The sequence below is a fragment of the Pocillopora damicornis genome, chromosome 11, assembly GCF_964200805.1.
Source record: "Pocillopora damicornis chromosome 11, jaPocDami1.2, whole genome shotgun sequence".
Lineage (NCBI taxonomy): Eukaryota > Metazoa > Cnidaria > Anthozoa > Scleractinia > Pocilloporidae > Pocillopora > Pocillopora damicornis.
Genome location: NC_142680.1, coordinates 5,404,249 through 5,428,519, shown reverse-complemented (window position 1 = coordinate 5,428,519; position 24,271 = coordinate 5,404,249). Strand labels below are relative to the sequence as shown.

At 38.5% G+C, this 24,271-nt stretch overlaps 2 protein-coding genes across 3 annotated transcripts in view; one reads left to right on the top strand and one right to left on the bottom strand.

Moving 5' to 3' along the window:
- LOC113681199 (uncharacterized) overlaps nucleotides 1-13,803 on the bottom strand; it is a 43,738-nt gene extending 29,935 nt beyond the window's left edge. The window contains exons 1-11 of one of the 2 annotated variants that reach the window (XM_089186879.1): nucleotides 13,626-13,803; nucleotides 8,150-10,048; nucleotides 7,544-7,665; nucleotides 7,303-7,376; nucleotides 7,066-7,214; nucleotides 5,981-6,106; nucleotides 2,272-4,191; nucleotides 1,906-2,042; nucleotides 1,647-1,720; nucleotides 1,407-1,555; nucleotides 477-602 (exon numbers count right to left, since the gene is read on the bottom strand). In XM_089186879.1, coding sequence (XP_089043005.1) covers nucleotides 477-602; nucleotides 1,407-1,555; nucleotides 1,647-1,720; nucleotides 1,906-2,042; nucleotides 2,272-4,191; nucleotides 5,981-6,106; nucleotides 7,066-7,214; nucleotides 7,303-7,376; nucleotides 7,544-7,665; nucleotides 8,150-10,048; nucleotides 13,626-13,692 — 4,843 coding nt within the window. In that variant the 5' untranslated portion in view covers nucleotides 13,693-13,803. The remainder of the gene's footprint in view (nucleotides 1-476; nucleotides 603-1,406; nucleotides 1,556-1,646; nucleotides 1,721-1,905; nucleotides 2,043-2,271; nucleotides 4,192-5,980; nucleotides 6,107-7,065; nucleotides 7,215-7,302; nucleotides 7,377-7,543; nucleotides 7,666-8,149; nucleotides 10,049-13,625) is intronic. The other variant, XM_089186880.1, reaches the window with a different exon arrangement.
- Nucleotides 13,804-14,187: 384 nt separating this feature from the next.
- On the top strand, nucleotides 14,188-23,593 carry LOC113681165 (ribosome production factor 1). Its single transcript, XM_089186932.1, has 8 exons — nucleotides 14,188-14,573; nucleotides 16,117-16,197; nucleotides 16,389-16,484; nucleotides 17,364-17,517; nucleotides 18,215-18,297; nucleotides 19,232-19,410; nucleotides 22,325-22,451; nucleotides 22,710-23,593. Exons 1-8 carry the CDS (start codon nucleotides 14,418-14,420, stop codon nucleotides 22,749-22,751), a joined length of 918 nt encoding a protein of 305 aa, XP_089043058.1. The 5' UTR covers nucleotides 14,188-14,417; the 3' UTR covers nucleotides 22,752-23,593.
- The last annotated feature ends 678 nt before the right edge of the window (nucleotides 23,594-24,271 follow it).

The window sequence follows — 24,271 nt, the reverse complement described above, 5'->3', positions numbered from 1 at the left end:
TAAGACGAAATAAGATGCAGACCAACGGTCTCTATTGGGTTGAAAAACTGAACAAAATGACTAATTTGTTACTTATCACAAGATGCCACTGTTAAAATTTGATATATTTTGTGATGTTTTGTGCCAGTAGATGAATAGATACGTTTTTCTTTGCATCAAGATATAGAAGAGTAAAAAAAAGAATTTCGACTTTTTAATTAACCATGGACTGGAAGCGATGCATTATTTGCCAGAAAGCCACAGGAGAGAGGAGCTTGCGGTGCCCAGCAAATTCTAAAAGGAAAGATGTGGGCGCTGGTTTTGTTTCATTATATACAGATTCCATACTACCATTGATCTGTTCAGTAATAGATGACAAATTACATTAAAATGCAGTGAGACCAAAAAAGTGGCACACAAGACTGGTACATGAAAACTGATGAGTCTGTTTGGCCATGATGCTAATAGCTTTAAGACTAAAGGTCAGAAAAGCTTACCTCGACAAAGGACACCATCCCCAATGAATCCTTTTAGGCAAGAACAGTTATATGAACCTACAGTGTTAGTACATTTCGCTTTTTTGTGACAATTGTTGAGATCAGGAGCTTGGCACTCATCAAAGTCTGTTAAAATTTGATAATTGGGGGAAAGCAATTAACTAAATAGAATGTTAAACTAAAGGTGAAGGTATGAATTTTGAGACTGATTGCCCTTTGACCCTTTCAATCCCAAGATATCATTATTTATTCTCCTTACTGGCTGCCATTTCATTCTCATTATGTATGTTAAGAAAATTTGGTAGTAGACCAACTAATCATGCCCTCATTGATATTTTTCGCTATTCTCATCGCTTGTCTGCTTGTTATTGTATTTGTATTATAAGGAGAAATTCTGTCTCAGTCACTCAAGTGAGTTAAAGGCTATTCGTGTGGTATAAAGTGATCTTCTATTTAAAAGTCGTAAAACCAATCAAAACAAAGATAAATACTGTAAAGAACCAATGAGGGGTCAGATTATATGAATGGCTCGGCAAAGTTTCCTATAACAGAAATTTTAACAGTTTTCTTCAAAAGAAGTGTTGAATAAGGAACCAGTCATAATCTATCCCCTTGGGAAGGGGTCAGAGGATTTTGGAGGGATCATATGATTTTCAGGGGGGATGGTGAGGGGATCAGTTGTCTCTTACAGAGTATAAGAAGGGAACTACAGACAAAAGACAACCAATGAGGGGGATCATTAGAATACTAGAGAGCCCTAGGAGGGGGGGAGGAGAAATCAGGTTAATTTAAATGTGACACAACCAAAATCTTCCAACACTGCTGGTGATAACTAATGACCAGCCAGTAAATTGCGAGAAATAATGAAGAGAGACGGGAAAAAAAATATGGTGGGGCTCAACGGCAAAAAAAAAATGGCAAAATTTATACCTGTCAACTCAACTGATGTGGGGTCCACCTGGTATTTTCCCAGCATGCCACTTTTCAGAGTTTCATTCATAATTTCGACCAACTGCCACTGACTGATTTGAGCTTGTGCATCGATTTTAATGAGCACTCTTGGAATAACACTACCATTGCTGTAAAAATAGAGAAATGTCATGTTAAATAAAGGTTAGTAAACGTAAAATATGAAAAGTGACTGTAACAAATCCCAAGCCGAGAGCTTACCTGAAATTAAGAACGGTAGCTGCTACAAAGAATTGTCCAAGTATTGATTTCGATTCCATAAATGTTTTTTCCAGCTAAAATAAGGACAGAAGAGCAAATAATAAAGTTAATGTGAGCGCACGATTACCGAGTACGAGTCGGGAACTTAACGAGAATTTTACCGACGACATTTAAGTTTAACGACGCCATCGCTCATTAAATTCCCTTTCAAGAAGGAATTTTCCTTGGCCTTAAAAAAACTTTTGACTACGTACATTACCTCAAGTTCCAAACCTCTTGAGAGGGACTTAAAGGAAGGCGATTCCATGTCTTGAAGTTCGGCCGAAAACATCTCGTTCGTTATTTTGAATAACACAACATAGTTAGCTGATCTTCTCAACCCTAAAAACAGGTGAACTGACCAAATAACAGACAAGTTACATTGGCCAATCAGACGTTTCTAACAAAGTTTTAACTGGGGATTATAAAAAAATGACTGGGATAATTAGAATACCACAGAGCCTTTTGGGGGGAGGGGGGGGAGGAGATCAGGTAAATTTAATGGTGATGTAACCATAATCCTCCAGCCTCCCCCGCCCCAGGGCGAGAAATGATGATAATTAATAATTTATTTGGATTCTCTGACCTTTTGGTACAAGGATGATAACTTGTGTCTTTGTTTGACTCCCTTTACATTTGTCTTTCACGGTCCAAATTCGCTCCAGCCTCCCCTCCCTGTTTGAGTTTAAACAGTCATCTTTGTATCTGTCAACGTAGGTTATTGTCACATTCCTCGGACACAAGTTTGTACTAGTCACTGTAACCTGTCCAGCAAACTTTGGATCAAGATACTTCTTCTCCCTACAGGTGAAGACGATGTCCTTCGGAAAGACTATGGTCGGCTCCTCTGGGGTGTATACCGTTACACGCTGGATGCCCGTGACGAAATTACCACAAGAATCTGTAATATTCCACACTCGGTCAGTTATGCGCCCACACGTGTTGTTGCTCACGATATTATCCATGTGTGAGATTTTGGCTTCCCCACGAGCCTTACACACGCCGTGAGCTGAGCCCCTTGCGGTACCTGCATTGAACACATCAGATGATCTATTGCATAAGGTTGTCACGAAATGTTTGGGCGTGGTTAATGTAGGCACTGGCGTGACTAAGTCTTCATCAACCCTACCATCTGAATCATCGTCAACTCCATTCTTTAATTCCTCATCCGTGAGACCATCGCAATCATTATCAATGTTGTCTCCACCCACAGTGTTTGTGGGCTTACAAGTATCGTCTAGTGACTGCCGTTGCAATTGCAGTGACTGCAGTTGCAGTTCCATCCCAGCCGGCATAGCAAACAACATTCCATTGCGATTCGTTCCGTAAAAAACTGCAGAAAATGTTGTCAGCGGGTTTTCGTGGTACACATGATGGGAACCAACACTGGTCAAATGAATCGAAGCTCTTGAGAACCCCCCAGAGCCAAGAATTGTGGTCCAGTTCTTAACAATGCTGCCTACACCCTTCACGTGAAGACCGCTTCGTGAAGCAGTGTCAATAACGACATTTACATAGCAGTCAAAAGTGTTTCCTTGATCATCTTGAGGAACATAAACTGTGTAGTCGTTAGCGAAAGACTGCATTGGAGGTACTACATTCACGGAAGGGCTTTTTCCAGCTTTGGAGTATTGCATCACTAGACTCGGTTGAGTAGTACTGATCACCGAGGACTTGTTCCATGATACATCGATCATATATTTCTCTCCTTGGTCTAACGTCACTTTGTATTGAGAATCAACCTTAACTTCTGTATTTTGAGACGCTATTATATGAAATTCGTCTCCCCCCGGGCTGTTAGGCGTGGGGTTGGTAACAAACACTTTCCCCCAGAGGAATACGGGAGGGATCTGCTCCACCAGGTGATTGCATGGCGGTTTATTTTCAGGCACCATGGTGCAGTCATCCCCAGTAAATACTGCGACTGGCTTTGTCGACCTTATAATGGTGCCTGTGAGATCCTGGTCAGCCAGAACTTGAAACACGTCTAAATCATTTAAAGTTTCGCTTATGATGTGACCGTTTCCATACCAATTATCCTGGTACTGTACTTTACCGTTCGTTCGCAATGTAATCGTGACAGTGGTGTTATCCTCAATCGCTACGACCTGAATTACAGCATTGATCACAGGGCGATAAGCCGCTGCTATGTAAAACATACCAAGAGCATCCACAGGCAACCCAAGAAACGCTTCTACTTTTTGGGTCGCATTTGCTAATCCCTGCACAGACATGGGCTTGTCGGCCGTGATTCGGATACCTTTTTTTTTCTTTAGTCCTGAGGTGCTATTTGTGCGTGTATTTCCCGACAGTTGAACTATTGTTAAACCTCCAGCTGACAAGGCGTACGACTTCTCTGGAGAGTCCGTGAGAGAAGGCACGTGGACACGAACCGTGCCATTTTCGAAGCTGGATATGTAGAGTATATTGTTTCCAGAAAAGAGATACCTTGGATGTTGAGGCGAGAAGCTCAAGACGAACTCTTTACCTCTGTAATCAACTGAGTCTAAAAGAGAAGAGAAACAAGGACAATTTTATCAACCCTAAACGAGAAAACCATTTATTTCAGGCCCAATTTTGATCTCTGCTGCCTTTTATTCCTTGGCAATCTAACACTAGTATGGATATTCTTTATGGTGTTCTCATACGTTTCCAATTACTCTGACAAGGAGGATTGTTTAACAATCAAAAGGTTTTACTTGAAATCGTTTCAGTGACACAATAAGACGAAATAAGATGCAGACCAACGGTCACTTTTGGGTTAAAAAACTGATTTCCTCTTCAGTTATGAGCTCTTAGCGTTTTCCAGTTAATTCAAAGACCTGTTCCTCGGTACTGACATAGGTGAACGCTTTGAATTGAATTGTTAATACCTTAAAAACAGTATGCATCTTCACTTTACTGTTCTTTGTGCATTTCGTGGGGTACTGGCAAGGACAATTTGTTTAACAATTTAGAACTTCCTAATGTGATTCAGAGGTGTTATTGTAAGGAGAAATTAGTTACTGGTCACACTTTTCGGTTAAAAGGTTCCGCAGTAATGCTGAGAGTTGTAAACGTCCCACAAATAACTGTTCGCATGAAAGGTTTAACGGTTTTTGACCAAACTTGTTCAAATTGATGATAAAAGCATGAATCTTTGCTACAACACTTGTGACCCTAGGACTAACATTTTGTGATATAGGGGCCCATCCGCATTACCCTTTCGAGACGAGAACCACGCATGTCAGAAACTCGCTAACATGGAAACGAGGTTAAGAATATAAAATCTTCTTAATCCTCTTAAACAAAAGGTTTCCAACCTAACCAATGACTTATTTTCTACCTATTTGTATTCATCTTATGCCATCACGTGACCGCCTCCTTTGATAGTTATCATAATATTTGGGTACCCTGTGGTTAAACATCAATGATGAGTGATGTGTGAAATATCAAAAAAAAAAAGGCAGCAATACGAAACAACATAGCCGTAGAGGTCCCGCTTATGGGTCACGAAACTCTAGTTTGAACATCAGGGCCGAGGAATCGCACAGCTTTAAAGATGGAACACCCTGTCTTTACTTAATACAGCTATTTTACTTTCTTATGTAGGCTTTCGATTCTTTGCTTCAATATGACTAAGTTTTTGGAATTATCGATAGGAAGTTTAAGGTTTTACCCTCAGCACAAGATAGAAATGCTCTCAAAGAAAAAAGAACTTTTGAAGCAGCAGGGCCACAGGCAACCCTTTGAGAGTTGCAAGGTATTAGTACCCAGGACTCAACTAGGTTTTAAAGATGGCAGCCTCCGTGTGTATTGACAGTTACTTCGGGTAAGAAAGTATTTCAGATTTCCAGTTTAAATATCTATCATTTTCTTAGATTATTGGTACACGAAATGACTAATTTGTTACTTATCACAAGATGCCACTGTTAAAATTTGATATATTTTGTGATGTTTTGTGCCAGTAGATGAATAGATACGTTTTTCTTTGCATCAAGATATAGAAGAGTAAAAAAAAGAATTTCGACTTTTTAATTAACCATGGACTGGAAGCGATGCATTATTTGCCAGAAAGCCAGAGGAGAGAGAGCTTGCGGTACCCTGGAAATTCTAAAAGGAAAGATGTGGGCGCTGGTTTTGTTTCATTATATACAGATTCCATACTACCATTGATCTGTTCAGTAATAGATGACAAATTACATAAAAATGCAGTGAGACCAAAAAAGTGGCACACAAGACTGATTCATGAAAACTGATGAGTCTGTTTGGCAATGATGCTAATAGCTTTAAGACTAAAGGTCAGAAAAGCTTACCTCGACAAAGGACACCATCCCCAATGAATCCTTTTAGGCAAGAACAGTTATATGAACCTACAGTGTTAGTACATTTCGCTTTTTTGTGACAATTGTTGAGATCAGGAGCTTGGCACTCATCAAAGTCTGTTAAAATTTGATAATTGGGGGAAAGCAATTAACTAAATAGAATGTTAAACTAAAGGTAAAGGTATAAATTTTGAGACTAATTGCCCTTTGACCCTTTCAATCCCAAGCTATCAATATTTATTCTCCTTACTGTCTGCCATTTCATTCTCATTATGTACGTTAAAAATATTTGGTAGTAGACCAACTAATCATGCCCTCATTGATATTTTTCTTTATTCTTATCACTTGTCTGCTTGTTATTGTATTTGTATTATAAGGAGAAATTCTGTCTCGGTCACTCAAGTGAGTTAAAGGCTATTCGTGTGGTATAAAGTGATCTTCTATTTAAAAGTCATAAAACCAATCAAAACAAAGATAAATACTGTAAAAACCCAATGAGGGGTCAGATGACATGAATGACTTGGCAAAGTTTCCCATAACAGAAATTTTAACAGTCTTCACCCAAAAAAGTGTTGAATAAAGAACCAGTCATAATCTGAAATTATGAGATCCTCGCAGCTAAAAACACTACTAAAACAAGTAGTTGAAAATAGGACCTGAACTACTCGTTTCAGTAGTGTTCTTAGCTGCACGGATCTCTTAATTTCATCTCTTCACCGCAATGCAAATATATGAATTTCAGTCATAATCTATCACCTTGAGGGAGGGGTCAGAGGATTTTGGAGGGATCATATGATTTTCAAGGGGGATGGTGAGGGGATCAGTTTTCGCTTCCAGAGCATAAAGGGGGACTGCAGACAATTGACTACCAATGAGGGGGATCATTAGAATACTAGAGAGCCCTAGGAGGGGGGGGGGAGAGAAATCAGGTTAATTTAAATGTGACACAACCAAAATCTTCCAACACCGCTGGTAATAACTAATAACCAGTTAGTAAATTGCGAGAAATAATGAAGAGATACGGGAAGAAAAATATGGTGGGGCTCTACGGCAAAAAAAAATGCCAAAATTTATACCTGTCAACTCAACTGATGTGGGGTCCACCTGGTATTTTCCCAGCATGCCACTTTTCAGAGTTTCATTCATAAATTCGACCAACTGCCACTGACTGATTTGAGATTGTGCATCGATTTTAATGAGCACTCTTGGAATAACACTACCATTGCTGTAAAACAGAAATGTCACATTAAATGAAGGCTAGTAAACGTAAAATATGGAAAGTGACCGTAACAAATCCCAGGCCGAGAGCTTACCTGAAATCAAGAACGGTTGCTGCTACAAAAAATTGTCCAAGTATTGATTTCGATTCCATAAATGTCTTCTCCAGCTAAAATTTGGACAGAAGAGCAAATAATTATGTGGTGTGAGCATACGATTACCAAGTGAGAGCCGGGAACTTAACGAGAATTTCATTGACGATATCCGTGGTTCAATAACTTCCCTTTCAAGAAGTTATTTTCCTTGGCCCAAAAAAACCATACTTATGTACATTACCTCAAGTTCCAAACCCCTTGAGAGGGATTTGAAGGCAGGAGATTCCATGTCTTGAAGTTCGGCCGAAAACATCTCGTTCGTTAGTTTGAATGACACAACATAGTTAGCTGATCTTCTCAACCCTAAAAACAGGTGAACTGACCAAATAACAGACAAGTTACAATGGCCAATCAGAACAATCTTTAATAGCGCGGGAAAATGGACATGTCCGAGTCCCATTTGGGCCTAGTTTTGTACCTGATTGGTTGGAAGTTTGGTGCGAGTTTTCTCGACCAATCAGGAAATATTTAGCAAAAACTACTGAATTCAATCCTGCATTACAAGCTGACGACAATCAGCTTAAGTATTGCGCCAACCGAGTTCCAGCTTAAGTCAGGGACGGGGGGGGGGGGAAGGGGGGGATTTCAGGGGGCATCACATGTTTTTCAGTTGAAGCAGAGGACGATTAGACGTTTCTAACAGAGTTTTAACTAGGGGATCATAAGAATACCACAGAGCCTTTGGGGGGGGGGGGGGAGATCAGGTAAATTTAATGGTGATGTAACCAAAATCCTCCAGCCTCCCCGCTTCCCATGATAATAAAAAATTGATTTAGAGTTATCTGACCTTTTGGTACAAGGATGATAACTTGTGACTTTGTTTGACTCCCTTTACATTTGTCTTTCACGGTCCAAATTCGCTCCAGCCTCCCTTCCCTGTTTGAATTTAAACAGTCATCTTTGTATCTGTCAACGTAGGTTATTGTCACATTCCTCGGACACAAGTTTGTATTGGTCACTGTAACCTGTCCTGCAAACTTTGGATCAAGATACTTCTTCTCCCTACAGGTGAAGACGATGTCTTTCGGAAAGACTATGGTCGGCTCCTCTGGGGTATATACCGTTACACGCTGGATGCCCGTGACAGAATTACCACAAGAATCTGTAATATTCCACACTCGGTCGGTTATGCGCCCACACGTGTTGTTAGTCACGATATTATCCATGTGCGAGATTTTGGCTTCTCCACGAGCCAGACATGCGCCGTAAGCTGAGCCCGATGCGGTACCTGCATTGAACACACCAGATGATCTATTGCATAAGGTTGTCACGAAATTTTTGGGCGTGGTTAATGTAGGTACCGGCGTGGCTAAGTCTTCATCAACCACACCATCTGAATCATCATCAACTCCATTCTTTAATTCTTCATCCGTGAGACCATCGCAATCATTATCAATGTTGTCTCCACCCACAGTGTTTGTGGGCTTACAAGTATCGTCCAGTGACTGCCGTGGCAGTTCCATCCCAGCCGGCATAGCAAACAACATTCCATTGCGATTCATTCCGTAAAAAACTGCAGAAAATGTTGACAGCGGGTTTTCGTGGTACACATGGTAGGAACCAACACTGGTCAAATGAATCGAAGCTCTTGAGAACCCTCCAGAACCAAGAATTGTGGTCCAGTTCTTGACAACGCTGTCTGCACCCTTCACGCGAAGACCGCTTCGTGAAGCAGTGTCAATAATGACATTTACATAGCAGTCAAAAGTGTTTCCTTGTTCATCTTGAGGAACATAAACTGTGTAGTCGTTAGTGAAAGACTGCATTGGAGGTACTAAATTCATGGAAGGGCTTTTTCCTGCTTTGGAGTATTGCATCACAAGACTCGGTTGAGTAGTACTGATCACCGAGGACTTGTTCCATGATACATCGATCTTATATTTCTCTCCTTGGTCTAAAATCCTTTTGTATTGAGAATCAACATAAACTGCTGTATTTTGAGACGCTATTATATGAAATTCGTCTCCCCCTGGGCTGTTAGGCGTGGGATTGGTAACAAAAAATTTCCCCCAGAGGGATACAGGGGGTATCTGCTCCACCAGGTGATTGCATGGCGGTTTATTTACAGGCACCAGGGTGCAGTCATCCCCAGTAAATACTGCGACTGGCTTTGACGACCTTATAATGGTGCCTGTGAGATCCTGTTCAGCCAGAACTTGAAACACGTCTAAGTCATTTAAAGTTTCGCTTATGATGTGACCGTTTCCATACCAATTATCCTGGTACTGTACTTTGCCGTTCGTTCGCAATGTAATCGTGACAGTGGTGTTATCCTCAATCGCTACGACCTGAATTACAGCATTGATCACTGGGTGATAAGCCGCTGCTATGTAAAACATACCAAGAGCATCCACAGGCAATCCAAGAAACCCTTCCATTCTTTGGGTCGCATTTGCTAATCCCTGCACAGACATGGGCTTGTCGGCCGTGATTCGGATACCTTTTTTTTTCTTTAGTCCTGAGGTGCCATTTGTGCGTGTATTGCTCGACAGTTGAACTATTGTTAAACCTCCGGCTGACAAGGCGTACGACTTCTCTGGAATGTTCGTGAGAGAAGGCACGTGGACACGAACCGTGCCATTTTCGAAGCTGGATATGTAGAGTATATTGTTTCCAGAAAAGGGATACCTTGGATGTTGAGGCGAGAAGCTCAAGACGAACTCTTTACCTCTGTAATCAACTGAGTCTGAAAGAGAACAGAAACAAGGACAATTTTATCAACACTTCCAGATAACGTATAGATATCATGGGAAAAAGTTACATGTTAATTACTTCCGGAAGTCATAGTGTAAAAGCCAGCCGGGCATGATAGCACGGGTATTTTTCCATGTGAGAACAGTCTTCTTATAGCAAATGTTTGCCACAAAACATTTAAGAAGAGTTAACTTCGCTCTCCAACGACAAAACAATTGATTTCAGACCCAATTTTGATCGCTGCTGCCGTTTATTCCTTAGCAATCTAACATTAGTATAGATATTATTTATAGTGTTCTTGTACGTTTCCAATGACTCTGACAAGGAGAATTGTTTAACAATCAAGAGGTTTAATTGTTGAAAATCGTTTCAGTGATACAGTGAGACGAAATAAGATGCTGACCAACGGTCACTATTGGGTTAAAGAACTGATTTCCTCTCCAGTTATGAGCTCTTAGCGTGTTCCAATTAGTTAAAAGGCTGTTCCTTGCGATCGACATAGGTAAACCTTTTGAATTGAATTGTTAATACCCTAAGAACAATATGCATATTCTCCATATTGTTCTCTGCGCATTTCTTGGGGTACTGGCAAGGAAAATTTGTTTAACAATCAAGAGCTTCGTTAGTTGGTGACCACTTCCTTTATTCTCGTGACGTTGAGGTGTGATTCAGAGGTGTTATTGTAAGTAGAAATTAGACGCAGGTGACACTTTTCGGTTAAAAGGTTACGCAGTAATGCTGAAAGTTGTAAACGACCCACAAATAAATGTTCACATGAAAGGTTTAGCGGTTTTTGACCAAACTTGTTCAAATTAATGATGAAAGCATGAATCTTTGCCACAACACTTGTGACCCAAAGACCAACAGTTTCTGATTTTGGGCCCATCCGCATTAACCTCTGGAGACGAGAACCACGCATGTCAGAAACTCGCTACCATGGAAACGAGGCCAAGAATATAAAATCTTCCTAAACGACGAAAGGTTTCCAACATAACCAATGAGTTCTTTTCTACCCATTTGTATTCATCTTATGCCATCACGTGACTACCTCCTTTGATATTTATCGTGATATATGGGTACCCTGTGGTTTAACATCAGTCATGAGTGTCGTCTGAAATATATAAAAAAATGTAGGAATACGAAACAAAATGCCGGAAGAAGTCCCGCTTATGAGTCACAAAGCCCTAATTTTTAACATCAGTACCAAGAATTGCACAGCTTTAAAGATTGAATACTCTGTCTGTACTTAATACAGCTATTTGAATTAATTACGCTTTCGATTCTTTACTTCAATATGACCAAGTTATTGGGATTATCAATAGGAAGTATAAGGTTCACTCTCAGCACATGATAAAAATGGTCTCAAAGAAAACGAATGCTAGAAGCGGCAGGGCCACAGGCAACCCTTTTGAGAGTTGCAAGGTATTAGTACTCAGGACTTCACTCGGTTTTAAAGATGGCGGCCCTCCATGTGTACTTACAGCTATTTCAGGTGAGAAAGTATTTCAGATTTCCAATTTAAATATCTGTCATTTTCTTAGATTACTGACATACGAAATGGATAATTTTGGTCCATATCACAAGATGCCACTGTCAAATTTAATTTTTTTTGTGATGTTTTTATGCCAGTAGATGAATAGATACGTCAGTTGTATCGAGATAGAAAAGTAAAGAGAAAGGAATTTCGACTTTTAAGTTAACCATGGATTGGAAGCGATGCATTATCTGGCAGAAAGCTACAGGAGAGAACTTGCAATGCCCTGCAAATTCTCAAAGGAGAGATGCTGGCGCTAGTTACGTTTCATTATCCCTTAATATCTCAACTATACTCGGCTCAAAGCCCTTCGTTTTCCGTCGTTTCCAGTGATCGTTAAATACTTCTAAAGATAGATCAAGTGATGTAAGACCTGAAAACTGGCGGCGTAACTGTTGTAGCTTCGTTCTCAATTTCCCACTTTTAGAAATAAAAGAGAGAGAGAGAGAGGGAGAGAAACTGTAAACAGCCAGTAATGCCTAAGACTTCGATCCGATTGTCTCTCTTTCTCTATTTGTTAATTTTGGCGAAGATTCTCGAGAGTTCAATTTGTCTGAACCCTTTCCCAGCGCTGATATTGGCCCGGTCAAATTTCAGTCTGCGGTGATTACTTCTTGGTAAACAATAGCCCAAGGGTCTTGCTGTACAGTGCTTTGCCTACAGCCTAATATATTTCATTTTTGAATCGAGTTATGGAGAAACATCGACTTTTTAAAAACTAACTTGTATAAAGGTCAACTTGTTTTGATTAGATTCCAGTCTTTACAAATCTTTCGTATTTGCTGCAGCTTATTTTCAGCATATTTTTCTACTCGGCCCATTTTGAGATCGAAAAGTGTATATTATCGTCCTGTTCGTGATACAAGGCTACGCAATATCATGTATTGGAAAACAAATGCTTGACTGCATTTTTTAAAATTCTTAGTGATAAAATTTGCATTTTCCGTAGACTTGTGTAAAATCTGATTTGATCAACTACATAGCTAGAAAAGAGCATTACAACACGAACGAAATGGAGGTAGTCATGAGAAGTTTTCATGAACAAAGAAAAATGAAGGTTTTTGAGGCTGGTTATATTAATATGATAAATATTTTTAACAAAAATAGTTGCTTTCCGATCTCTCACGTCTTCATTATCTGTAAGACGTATGAACTCGCCAGACCGTGATAGCCTTGTGATGAATAATAAACCGTTAGATCCACCGACGCATCCTTGAGTTATGTGCATAGTTTAAAGATCTAATTAATTATTTTGTGCTGAAATTCTGAGTAGATTGTTCTAAGATTTAGAGGAGGAATATTGCGTGTAAGAAAACCGAAATCAAACGTATCAGTAACAGTTTCAGTTGCAAGTATTCTGTCGCTGATATAGTACCTCTTCCTTCAGAGTCACGAACAACTTTGCACGAAAGAGATTATAAATAAATGTTACATACCGTATGTCAAGTGAAGGAAATCACATCTCTGTTGAACATGTTTCCGAGCTCAGAAAAATTGGGCAGATTAATATTAAAATTGGCATAAATCGAACCGTTTGATGATGTATTTTAAACAAAAGTTCACCCCAATTTAAATGATTAACAACTTCGTTTATTCCAAGATAAACTCGAGCTGAAACGAGCACAGCGCGCACAATCATTCATGTCAACACTTTCAGTCATTCATTCAATTTTGAGCTCTGATCATTTCAGTAAAAGCTTCCATTCGCAATTCTAAGTTTCAATAACGCTGAAGTGTTCCATCTCGAGTAAAAGAACGACGGCAGTAGCCAAAACCTCTCGAAAAGCTTCAAAGGAACATTGCATGATTGACAGCTTATTTGGCACGACTCACTCACTGATCAGTATCGAAGAGAGTCGATTTCCGATTCTGTCACGATTATACAACAAATCTCAGTTTAAATGTAGTTTACGGGTAACATCGTTTATCATTGCTTATTAGCCAGGCTGCTTATTAACGGGATTGTTCAATTTTAGAATACGTTTTGGGTTCTAACAGCTAAAGTTACACATTACTCAATTTCGGAAGAACTTACTTTGGAAGCTACCTCGAGCGGCGAGCACGAAAAGAAATCCGACTGAGTAAATCTTTACAGCCAACATTTCGTTCGATCTAGGTGTGGACGAAACCTTGGAAAGACTAGAGAAAATTGATATTATCACGTCCCCTTGTTCTCAGATACAGGAAGCTTGTCAATCTCACACCCAGTCACCGGAAAGGTGCCTCATTTGGGAACTCAGAGATTCAGAGAGCTGTCAGCTCAAGGAACAAAAATGCAAATAAAGATCTTGATTGAATGCTTTTCTTTGAGTTCCTTTTTTTGTGTGTGAGTTCCTTTTTTGTGTGTGTGTGTCTCGCAACCTTGACCACAACATACCTTGCCATAACCCGGCACATATTTAAACAGGAGAAAAAAACGAGAAATACCATAAATAATCGGATCAAACTAAATAAGCGCACGGGGAAAGAGTAATCGACATAACCGCTTACGCTCGTGCACAAGGGATGTTTTAACATGTCACGTAACCATAAGGAAACCGTCTATGTCCACCACAGGCGGCCCAAGCTCCAGCTGTGAGATGATCATCTTGCGCAATAACAGTCATGGCGTAATTATAAGAGTTTGTATGGGAATATTTACGGCCGCCCTAAGGAATAAAATAATACGTCAAATTCTCAAAAAAAATACCTCACCTTACTTCTACGCAGCTGGAGCTTGGGCCGCCTGTGTGTCCACTTATGAGGACTCTGGGAACAAGAATACTTGCAAGAATGTAAGGAATGTGAAATTTGGACCAAAGAGACTGAGTCCCAACATTGAACAAAGATGGCGGCCAGAGAGGGAAAAGAGGTTGACTTTTCTCAAATTAAAAATAAGCAAAGACGGAGTTCTCTCTACCAGAAAGAAAAGCTCAAGAAAGCAAAAGAAAAAAGGGATAGAAAACGTAAACGAAAACAGGAGGAATCACAGGAAGAAGGAGAGGTAAGGCAATGAAAAAAAAAATTAACATGTAAACATCCACGTGGATCCATATGCTTTGAGAAGGTAAACAAGGTTTCTTCTTGACTTGCATTATTCTGATCGCTTAATTTATTAATAATCAAGGTGAAAGTGTGATAGCATTTGCTTATTATTGTGTTGGAATCAAAACATGCATGCAGTGACATGGTGTGTTATTGATTTCGAAACAGCTGTTAACTAAGATGTATTTGTTTCAAATACGAAGCTTAGCCCTTTAAACCCAAAGAGTTATCAGTATCTAATTTCTCCTTACATGAATACAGCTGAATCATTCTTTAAGATCGTGAGAATAAACGATATGAACGCCAACCCAAGAAGCTTTGATCGTTTTACAAATTCTCCTTTTTAGTACAAAAGGAATATGTATTCTGATGTTAGGATATAAAGGGTTAAAATGACTGCTGTGTGGTTGAAATAGCAATGTTTAGACTGATTGATTGAATGGCACGGCACAAGTAAATGGCAAGTGCTTTGAATGACATTGTCCTAATATAGAATCATCCTTACAACTCATTGCCATAGTTTAAATGTGTTTTGTTTGCTGCTTGACCAATAAATCAAGTTTAAAACTGTTGAATATAAGTATATTATATGATGGGCTGTATCCTACATGTATTTTGATAGGTTCTTACTTATGATATATTGGAGGACAGATGCATAGATTATGTCACCATGAATAACATGTTGCTTTCATCATATAAAACAAATGTTTTCCATGTTGTCATGGGTTTGTTCATTAATAGATCACAGAAGTTGTAAAAAAAGTGGTAAGAACATCAGTGGCACACCCCGATGTACCTTGTGTGCCACTTTTTTGTTCTAACCACATTACTGACATCACCTGTGACCTATTCATGAACAGACGCACAGCTGTTAAGCTGATTCTCAGATGTTCTAACCTGGTTCCAATAAAGAACAAAGAACATCAGAAAAGGGAAGGAGGAAGGTAAAGGAAGATGGTTCAGATCCTCTGAGAATCATTCCTGCCATGGTCAAATTAACATACAGATTCCATGTTGCCATTGATCTGCTTACAAATATGACAGATGACATTAAAATATGGGGAGAGCAAAAAAGTGGCACACAAGATGTAGCCACTGCAAGTGTTTTACCACAATTTGTTGTCTTCTATGATTAGGGAGAGGGTATGATGCAGTAGTGAGAGTGCTTGCCTCCCACTGCTGCAGCCTGCTATGGCAGGGGTTTGAATCCTGGACCTGGCATCACATTACATGTGGAGAAGAAGAGCCACCTGGAATGTGCACTATTAAACTCACATTAATATTATTATGATTATATGTATTATTACTACTATACAGATCCACGGCAACATGGAATCTACATGTTTTGGATGATAAAAAAACAAGATGTCATTAACGATGATGTCATCTATGTGTCTGTCTTCCAACAGACCTTAAATAAGAACCACTCAAAATGTGTGTATAATTCAGCTCATCATGTAAAGGGTAGTTTCAAACTCAAAATGTGATATGTTTCATAACAGCCTAAACCAAAGCAAGTTCCAAGAACTATTGACAACACTCGAGTTGCTGATGAGACCATTGTAGAGCCACAGGATGAGGAGGTAAGATACTTGCCAAATTAAATTGTAATTGTAGGTAACAAATTCCTTAGCCTGTACTTGAGTTTTAGACACACCAGTATTTAGAAATTTGTAGTAATGAGCAGAATAATTTGCTATTTGTGAATTTGTATGTGCTATTATTACAGTTATGGCAAGGGCAAATTATTAAGAGAGTGTTTATAATTACACAGGTCTTAAATGATGAAGAAACTGATGAGTTTGCGGCATACTTTAGATGCGAGGTAGTACCCAAGGTCCTTATCACATCAAGTGACAGATCAAAAGTGGTATGTTTAAATATGAATACTGAATTTTAAATGTTATGTTATTTTGCTGATTCCTTGTATTCCTTGGAGTAATCAGATGATACATTCTCCCAACAATTTTAATACCTTTTCAGGGTTGTTAAAACAGTTTTGAGTAAGGGGACTGTGATACAAAGTAGGCAGCACTAAACAGTTTCATTCCCATCAATGTCATGCTTCTGTGTTAAATATTGAGCCATGAGCATTCAGAAGAGTCAGCTGGCTTATTTGACACTCCAGCCTGCTCTACCCCTGAGAAAAGTTTCACAAACAGTCAGCAAAGAAGTACAACATTGTTAGCAAGGGAAATAACCTTTGGGATCTTATAAGTGAAAGGATTATTTTGAGAACTGATGTGATATGGATCTTTGACATTCTAGGAACTAAATAATGGAAGAGTGGAAAACAAAACTGTTAAACATTCCCTAAAGCCCTCATTTTCAAAATGAACACAAGTTAAATAGCTGTTTTGTTAAATTTAATTATTTTTTCTTCATAATTAAAAAAATTCTTAACCACTAAACTCCCATGAGTGACCAAGACAGAATTTCTCCTTACAATAATAATGCAATATCAACCAGATATGTGACGAGAATAAAGAAAAGTATCAATTTGGGGATAATTAGTTGATTCAAGACTAAATTCTCAGAATTAACATTACAAGAATTGTATGGTTGACAGTAAGGAGAATTACAAATTTGATCTGGGAGTTAAGGGGTTTAATTTTCATTGTATGAAGACAGGGGCTTGCTTAATGATAACATCAACACATAGTGAATGAGTTAGAACATTGAAGTTCCACAAATATGTTTACCTTAGTCTCTTATTTATTCAGTGAATTTGTTTTACTGCTGTCTCTAGAAAACAGTACAGTTTATGAAGGAACTTCAACACATCATCCCAAATTCCGAGGTCCGTGTTCGGAAGGGTATAGATTTGAAGAAAATTATTCCTCAAGCTAAAGAAAGAGGATTTACAGCTCTTGTTGTTGTCAATGAAGACAAAAAAATGCCAAGTATCCTTTTTCATCAGTGTGAGATATGATGTTTGAAGGAGAAATCTGTTGAATGCATTTTCACAGAGGAGGATGGCTAAGGCCTTAAGCCTGAAATTATTGTATTACCTGTAAAATTTATTCAGAAAGGTTCAGAAAAGAAGATTTGAAGTCTTCCCTTTTAAGCTTGTGATGCATGCAATACTGTTTGACATACATGTGATGCATGAGTATTTCTTAAAATTTTGGTGTGAAATGGGAGTAAGACTCCCTTTGCTGGTCCACATGGAGGTTGGTGTCTCTAGACTCTGTAAGGGATAGGGGGAGGGGAGGGTCAGCTTCATAGACTTCTACACTTATGGCCAGTATGATCATCTCAATTCTTAGGGGTTAAAGCTGCAGATTGCTGTATTGCTTTACCTCCAGATGTCAGAGAAAGTATTAAGCACTCAAAGTTAAAATGATATCTTGTAAACCCTTTCTGGAAAATGATAAATATCAAAGTACTTCTGCTTCTGGAAATAGGTGGTTTGAAGCAGAGAATACCTCATGTAAAAACCTTTTCGCTTTTAATATTTTTTTTAAGGAACAAAAATTTGGGGTTGTCTTAGTTTGAAGAATTTTAAAGTTCATCTGTAATATCTTTGCTTAGGAGCTCTCTCCAACATCTCTACATGAGTGGTTTTGTCTGTGTTTTCCCCTAACAAAATGTTTTTAGATGGAATAGTGATAAGTCATTTACCAGATGGACCAACTGCACACTTTAAATTGACCAGCGTGAAACTTGGCAGGACAATCAAGGTGAGGCATGTTACAAAAACTAATATTCTTCCCTCAGATGGTTTAATCCTTTACACCCTAACATCGGTTTACATATTCTCCATACTGTTCTCTATACATTTCCTATGGTACTGACAAGGAGAGTTTGTCATACTATCAGGCGCTTTTTCGAGTTTGCTATCATTTCATTTATTCCCTTAATGTTAATGTTTGATTCAGGGGTGGTACTGTTGGGAAGAACTAGATGCTTATCCAACCCTAGGGGTTAAAAGGTTAAATGAGGAAGTCATTCCATTTTTCCATTTTTGCAAAAAGCCTTGTAGAGTATTGTTACTGCTCCTGCTACTGAGAAAATGGTTTAACAAAAGGGAAAAGGAAAATCAGTTAAGGTTTTTCTGATGTTGTTTTCAGGACATCTAGAAAAAAAAAACAATTAGAGAGGTAGAGATCAAATTATAAACTAATTTACAAATATTACAACTGCATTTCTCTGAAGCATAATATTATTAAATTATACATGACTTTATGTGGAGGACATGGTGGTGTAATAGTTAGTGTGTTGGATTCTGGGTGGAGAGGTCTGGGTTCAAGACCCGGCTAATCCTTGTGTTGTGTTCTTGGGCAGATCACTCCACTCTCACCATGCCTCTCTTCACCCAGATGTACCCGGGACTGGGTACTGGTGAATTGTCAGGGAAGCCTGATGAAATGCAAGGGGGGAACCCTGTGATGGACTAGCATCCTATCCAAGGGGGAGTGGTGATACTGCTAGTTGCTTTACGCTAAGGAAACTGGGATAAGCCAGGCTGGCTGAGCCTCCTGGTACAAGTACAGAATTAACTGTAACCACTTTATGCAGAGGTAGAGGAGCTGCATAAGACTAGGTTTAATTTTGACATGAAATGAAATAAAGCTTGTTGTTGTGCTTCACAAAGGTTTATGTATTTTCTTTCAGAACCATGGTCGTAAGACAAGCCACAGACCAGAGGTTATACTCAATAACTTTAGCACACGTCTTGGTCATTCTGTGGCTCGTCTTCTAGCTGCCCTCTTCCCTCATGATCCCCAGTTTCAAGGCAGACAGTGTGTTACTTTTCATAACCAGAGAGACTTCATTTTCTTCAGACATCACAGGTAATCACTTCAAGTTTGATGAACCATCATAAAGGGGATTTAGGGTTACAGTCCTTTTAAAAAAATTTATCCTCCTTACAGGGCTGTGGAAATCTGCTTTACAATGACCTGGTTAAGAAAATACAGCATAGTTTTTACATCTCTCCTTTGCAATGCCATACTATAATTTTTGTGCCCCATGAATTTTGAAATTGCATGTTTCACCCGTAATCCATTTAACAAATAGAATTTATGTTGCCATGTGTCTCTACAGTAATCGATCACACATGATGTTAAAATGTGGTAAGAACAAGAGTGGCTTATGAGGCAGAGACAAGTGAGTCACTTATTAAATGCTTTTACCACATTTTGACATCTTCTGTGACCTATTACTTATCAACAGACCCACAGCAACTTGGAATGTTTTTGTTTGAAATTCAAAAAGCCAAAAATTGTTAATGATGACATCATCTTTGCATCTGTCCTGCAATAGATCATTAGTAAGAACTAATCAAATTGTGAAGGAGATTCAGCTTATTATGTAGTTGAGTTTTCTCCATCCTTAACCTTCCCTGATCCTTAGAGGAGGCAGCATGGCTGAGTGGTTAGGGTGTTGGACTTGTAATCTGGTGGTCCCAGGTTCAAGTCCTCCACCCTGCTCCTCTCAGGATTTGTTCTTGGTAAACCTGAGTTCAATTCCTCTGCTGTGCTGTGTAAATAGCCAACTTGTCTGCCTCCTACCAGTTGGCATTTTCAAGCACTCTATGTTTATTTCAGTCATTGTAAAGCACTATTGGATGGTGATAGAAATAGTGCTATATAAATAAAGCATTTATTGATATATTATTTATTATTTAATATGTATTGTATGGTGGTTACATGGTTAGTGAACTTGACTGGACTGAGGGTCTGAGCACTATCTGGCTCACTGTGTTGTGTTCTTTTACTAGTCCCTTCCCTCACACAATACCTCTGTGCACTTAACCCTTTAACTCCCAGATCAAATTTGTAATTCTCCTTACTGTCAACCATACAATTATTATAATGTAAGTTCAGAGAATTTAGTATTGAATCAACTTACCGTAATTTCCGGTCGTTTACCCGCGGGTAATCTGTTGATTTTGCGTTAAACGCGCGCCACTGCGGGTAATAGGGAGGTGCGGGTTATGTGACAATTTTAAAATCTAGTGGTAGTTGAATTGAAAAAAATTATCACCAACATGCGTTTCCACCTCTCAAGTGAATTTTATTGTATTAATAGTGCCGCAAAGCGGCACGAAAACATGATGCCGACTCGAGTTTATTTCACGCACGAACAAATTGCGACGAACAAATTGCTATTGGCACGCATGAAAACAAAACCTTGATGGTGACGAAAATTATCCAAAGATATCCGGCGCATCAGTAACAAATTTCCATTTAACACTAGCTTGAGCTAAAGAGAATTTTCCCGTTTTAAGGGACTTGTTAGGCCCAATAGAACCGGAGATATCGATTTTTTCAGATATCGCCGACAGTACTTTATAATTCAAGTTTTAATACTCACCCAGCTTTTTTTCAACAAATCAACATGGCGCTGAACGATCGCTCGCACAAAATCATAAAATGTGGCCACAAATTTGCATTCTGTCAAGTATGAAACGTTGAGATTTGGGCATGGGCCGCTAGTGTTTTTACTGTATAATCTTATCAATAACGTACATGCTAATATTGACACAGAATTGTGCACGCGTCTGAATTTCTTTGACCTTTAAACTCGACAAAGACGCTTTCAAGTTTTCGAAAGTTGGATCAGACAACTTTTAAAAGACTGAAATGTATCACCTTAATGTCACGTTTTCGCCACCAAAAAGTTGAATAACATAACGTGCGGGTTATCCACCAGTGCGGGTAATCTGTTGACTTTTTTTTTCGCCGTATGCAATAATCGGCCAATGCGGGTAATCGGCCGTGCGGGTAAACGACCGGAAATTACGGTATTATCTCCAAATTAACATTTTTCTTTGTTCTCATCACTTTTCTGGTTGATATTGTATTAACACTGTAAGGAGAAATTCTGTCTTGGTCACTTATGGGAGTTAAAGGGTTAAGGGTAAAAATAGGTACTGGCACACTGTCACTAAAACTTGACATAATGCTGGAAGGTAATCTTGTGACAGATTCCTATCCTGCCTGGGGAAAGAGAGGGGTGTAGAAATATTTGTAGTTGCCTCATGCTACTGAAACTGGTGTCTTTTCCAACAGATTATGCCTTCTGACTTTATAAGGCAACTGAACCCTTTCACTCCTAAGATCAAATTATCAGGTTTATCTACAGTGCCTTTCTCATTGTTTTCAATCTGAGAATTTGTATTTAGGTATATCGAACTATTATCCTTAACCCTTTACACACTAACTTCAGTATATATTTTCTCCATACTGTTCTCTATACATTTCCTATGGTACTGACAAGGAGAATTTGTTTAACAATCAAGAGCTCCTCTAGTTGGTGATCATTTCTTCTATTCTCATGACCTCAATGTTTGTTTTGACTGTGATATTAATGGGAGAAATTAGTTGCTAATCACTCTTGAGGTTTAAAGGGTTAACTGATATTTTTCTTTTCTCTCTTTACCTTTCTGCTAAAAAAATGTATTGGTACAGTTAGGAGAAATTCCTTATTGATCGCTCTTTAGAGTGAAAAGGTTACCCCTTTAACTCCCTTGAGTGACCAAGACAACATTTCTCCTTACAATATCAATACAATATTAACCAGATGAGTGATGAGAATAAAGAAAAAGATCAATTTGGGGATAATAAGTTGATCCAATACTTAATTCTCTGAACTAACATTATAAGAATTGTATGGTTGACAGTAAGGAGAATTACAAATTTGGTCCAGAAGTTGAAGGGTTAATCTTGTTATCTTTTTGAAGACAATTAATTTTTTTTCCAGATATATTTTTAAGAACCATAAGAAGGCAGGGCTGCAAGAATTGGGCCCCAGATTTACACTTAAGCTCCGCTCTTTACAACGAGGAACTTTTGATTCCAAGTTTGGAGAATATGAATGGATTCATAAGGTTTGTACAATTGAATTTCAGGAGGAACATAAGCTTACTGTAACAACAACAATAATTTTTGGCACGTGGCTTTTGAAAAGTGATTACTTTGAATGGCTTCAGTAGAATTTTTTTTTTATCAAGGCAATCTTAAGATGAAAATGATTTGTTCTAAAATGATACAACATTCAACCCAAAAAGAGAATTTATTTACTAGAATAGTATTTTTTTCCTATCACTTAAGAGCTTCTCAGTTTTCGTTATCTTTCTGTTTTGCAGAGAAAAGAGATGGATACAAGCCGCAAAAAGTTTTTCCTTTGATCTTACTAGATTGCATGGAGTAATTTAATCATCTTTTTTAATTTAGATACTTAATCTCTCTTAGGGATTTCACCTCTCTTTGAGGCAGAGGACTTTCTTTTCTTAACCCTTCACATCCTAGAATCAGTTTGCATATTCTCCATACTGTTCTCTATACAATTCCTTAGGTGCTGGTAAGGAGAATTTGTTCAACAATTTTGGGATTCTTTAGTTGGTGATCATTTCCTTTATTCTTGTGACCTTAATGTGTGATTCAGGAGTGATATTGTAAGGAGAAATTAAATTTTAGTCACTCTTAGGGTCAAAGGTTTGAAGGAACCTATTAGAAAAGGGAGACTGTATTTAAACTTTTAGTAATCTGTGAGACAGCCAGATATGTTGCTCAATCCCTCAAGAGTTACTAAAAATTAGCAATTTGAATTGACTTAAATGTGAAAAATCTGCTTAGAGAACCATCAACAACTCCATCATCATCATCATCTTTGTCGCAGTAATGATTATTTCCATTGTGTCAAATTCTCATAGAGTGAAAATCTATGAAAAAAATGTTCTTATCTGCTTCTGTATCCTCTCCAAAGTAAGGCTCTTACTACATAGGTGGGGATATAAAAAAAGTGAAAATTGATATTTGCCAGAAATACAAAAAAGTATATTTCTTCAAAGTGAAATGTTATGCCTTCAGTTACTTGTAAAATATTTTACAGATCATTATTTATGTTTTATAATTAATGAAATGAATGTATTTGGTCTCTTTTGGTCTGAAGGTTTTCCATGTGACTGCATACTTCTATTATAATTACAACAACAGTTTTTTAACTTAATAAATTTCTGCTATCAGTAAATTCAGTTTGATTGTTTCTGTGGCTTTATGGCTACTCATCTCACATGGGAAATGATCTATGCCATATACATTCTCTGTTTTTGCCTGTTTCCACTACCAGGAGTGTAAGGCTTAGATATTGCGGACAAACAAAAAATACTTTTAACTCAAAGGACCCCCACCTCCCCTAGCTATGCCCTTGAACCTGTTAAAATAAAGATGGTGCTCCAATAGTGATGACAACCCCTTAAAGGGTAGGTTTAGCTAAAGGTTTCCTTGTAACTGATCAATCTCAAAGAATATGTGATCATTTTCAAAATAATTTTCATTTCTTGGCTCCTTATGGACATTTTTTGGATCACTCTGTCTGTGATAACTCCGTCCATTTAGTTGAGCGTTCCACCCGTCCCAGTTGGGGTTTCCTATACCAACCATTACCCATTCCTATTTTACCCTTAGCTCCCACAGATATGATTAAAAAGTAATTAACCTCTTGAAGTTTTATTTTATCAACTTCCTTGATTTTAAAACTAAGCATTAGCTTTTAAGGGGATAGACAATCTTTCTTTGGCGTTTCTGTTGAAATTCCCCCCCCCCCCACATCACCCTTAGTATCCCTGCTGGATCAACGTGTTTCCTTTTCATCTTCTACATCGGTCATTCGATTGGTATTTTCGCTATCAACCACTCCCCTCTTAAA

Excerpts from the sequence above, each read along its gene's own strand:
- LOC113681165 (XM_089186932.1), top strand. The coding sequence starts at position 14,418 with ATGGCGGCCAGAGAGGGAAAAGAGGTTGACTTTTCTCAAATTAAAAAT. Across the intron at positions 14,574-16,116 it reads AATCACAGGAAGAAGGAGAG|CCTAAACCAAAGCAAGTTCC; the intron begins GTAAGGCAATGA and ends GTTTCATAACAG. Across the intron at positions 19,411-22,324 it reads ATTTTCTTCAGACATCACAG|ATATATTTTTAAGAACCATA; the intron begins GTAATCACTTCA and ends TTTTTTTTCCAG.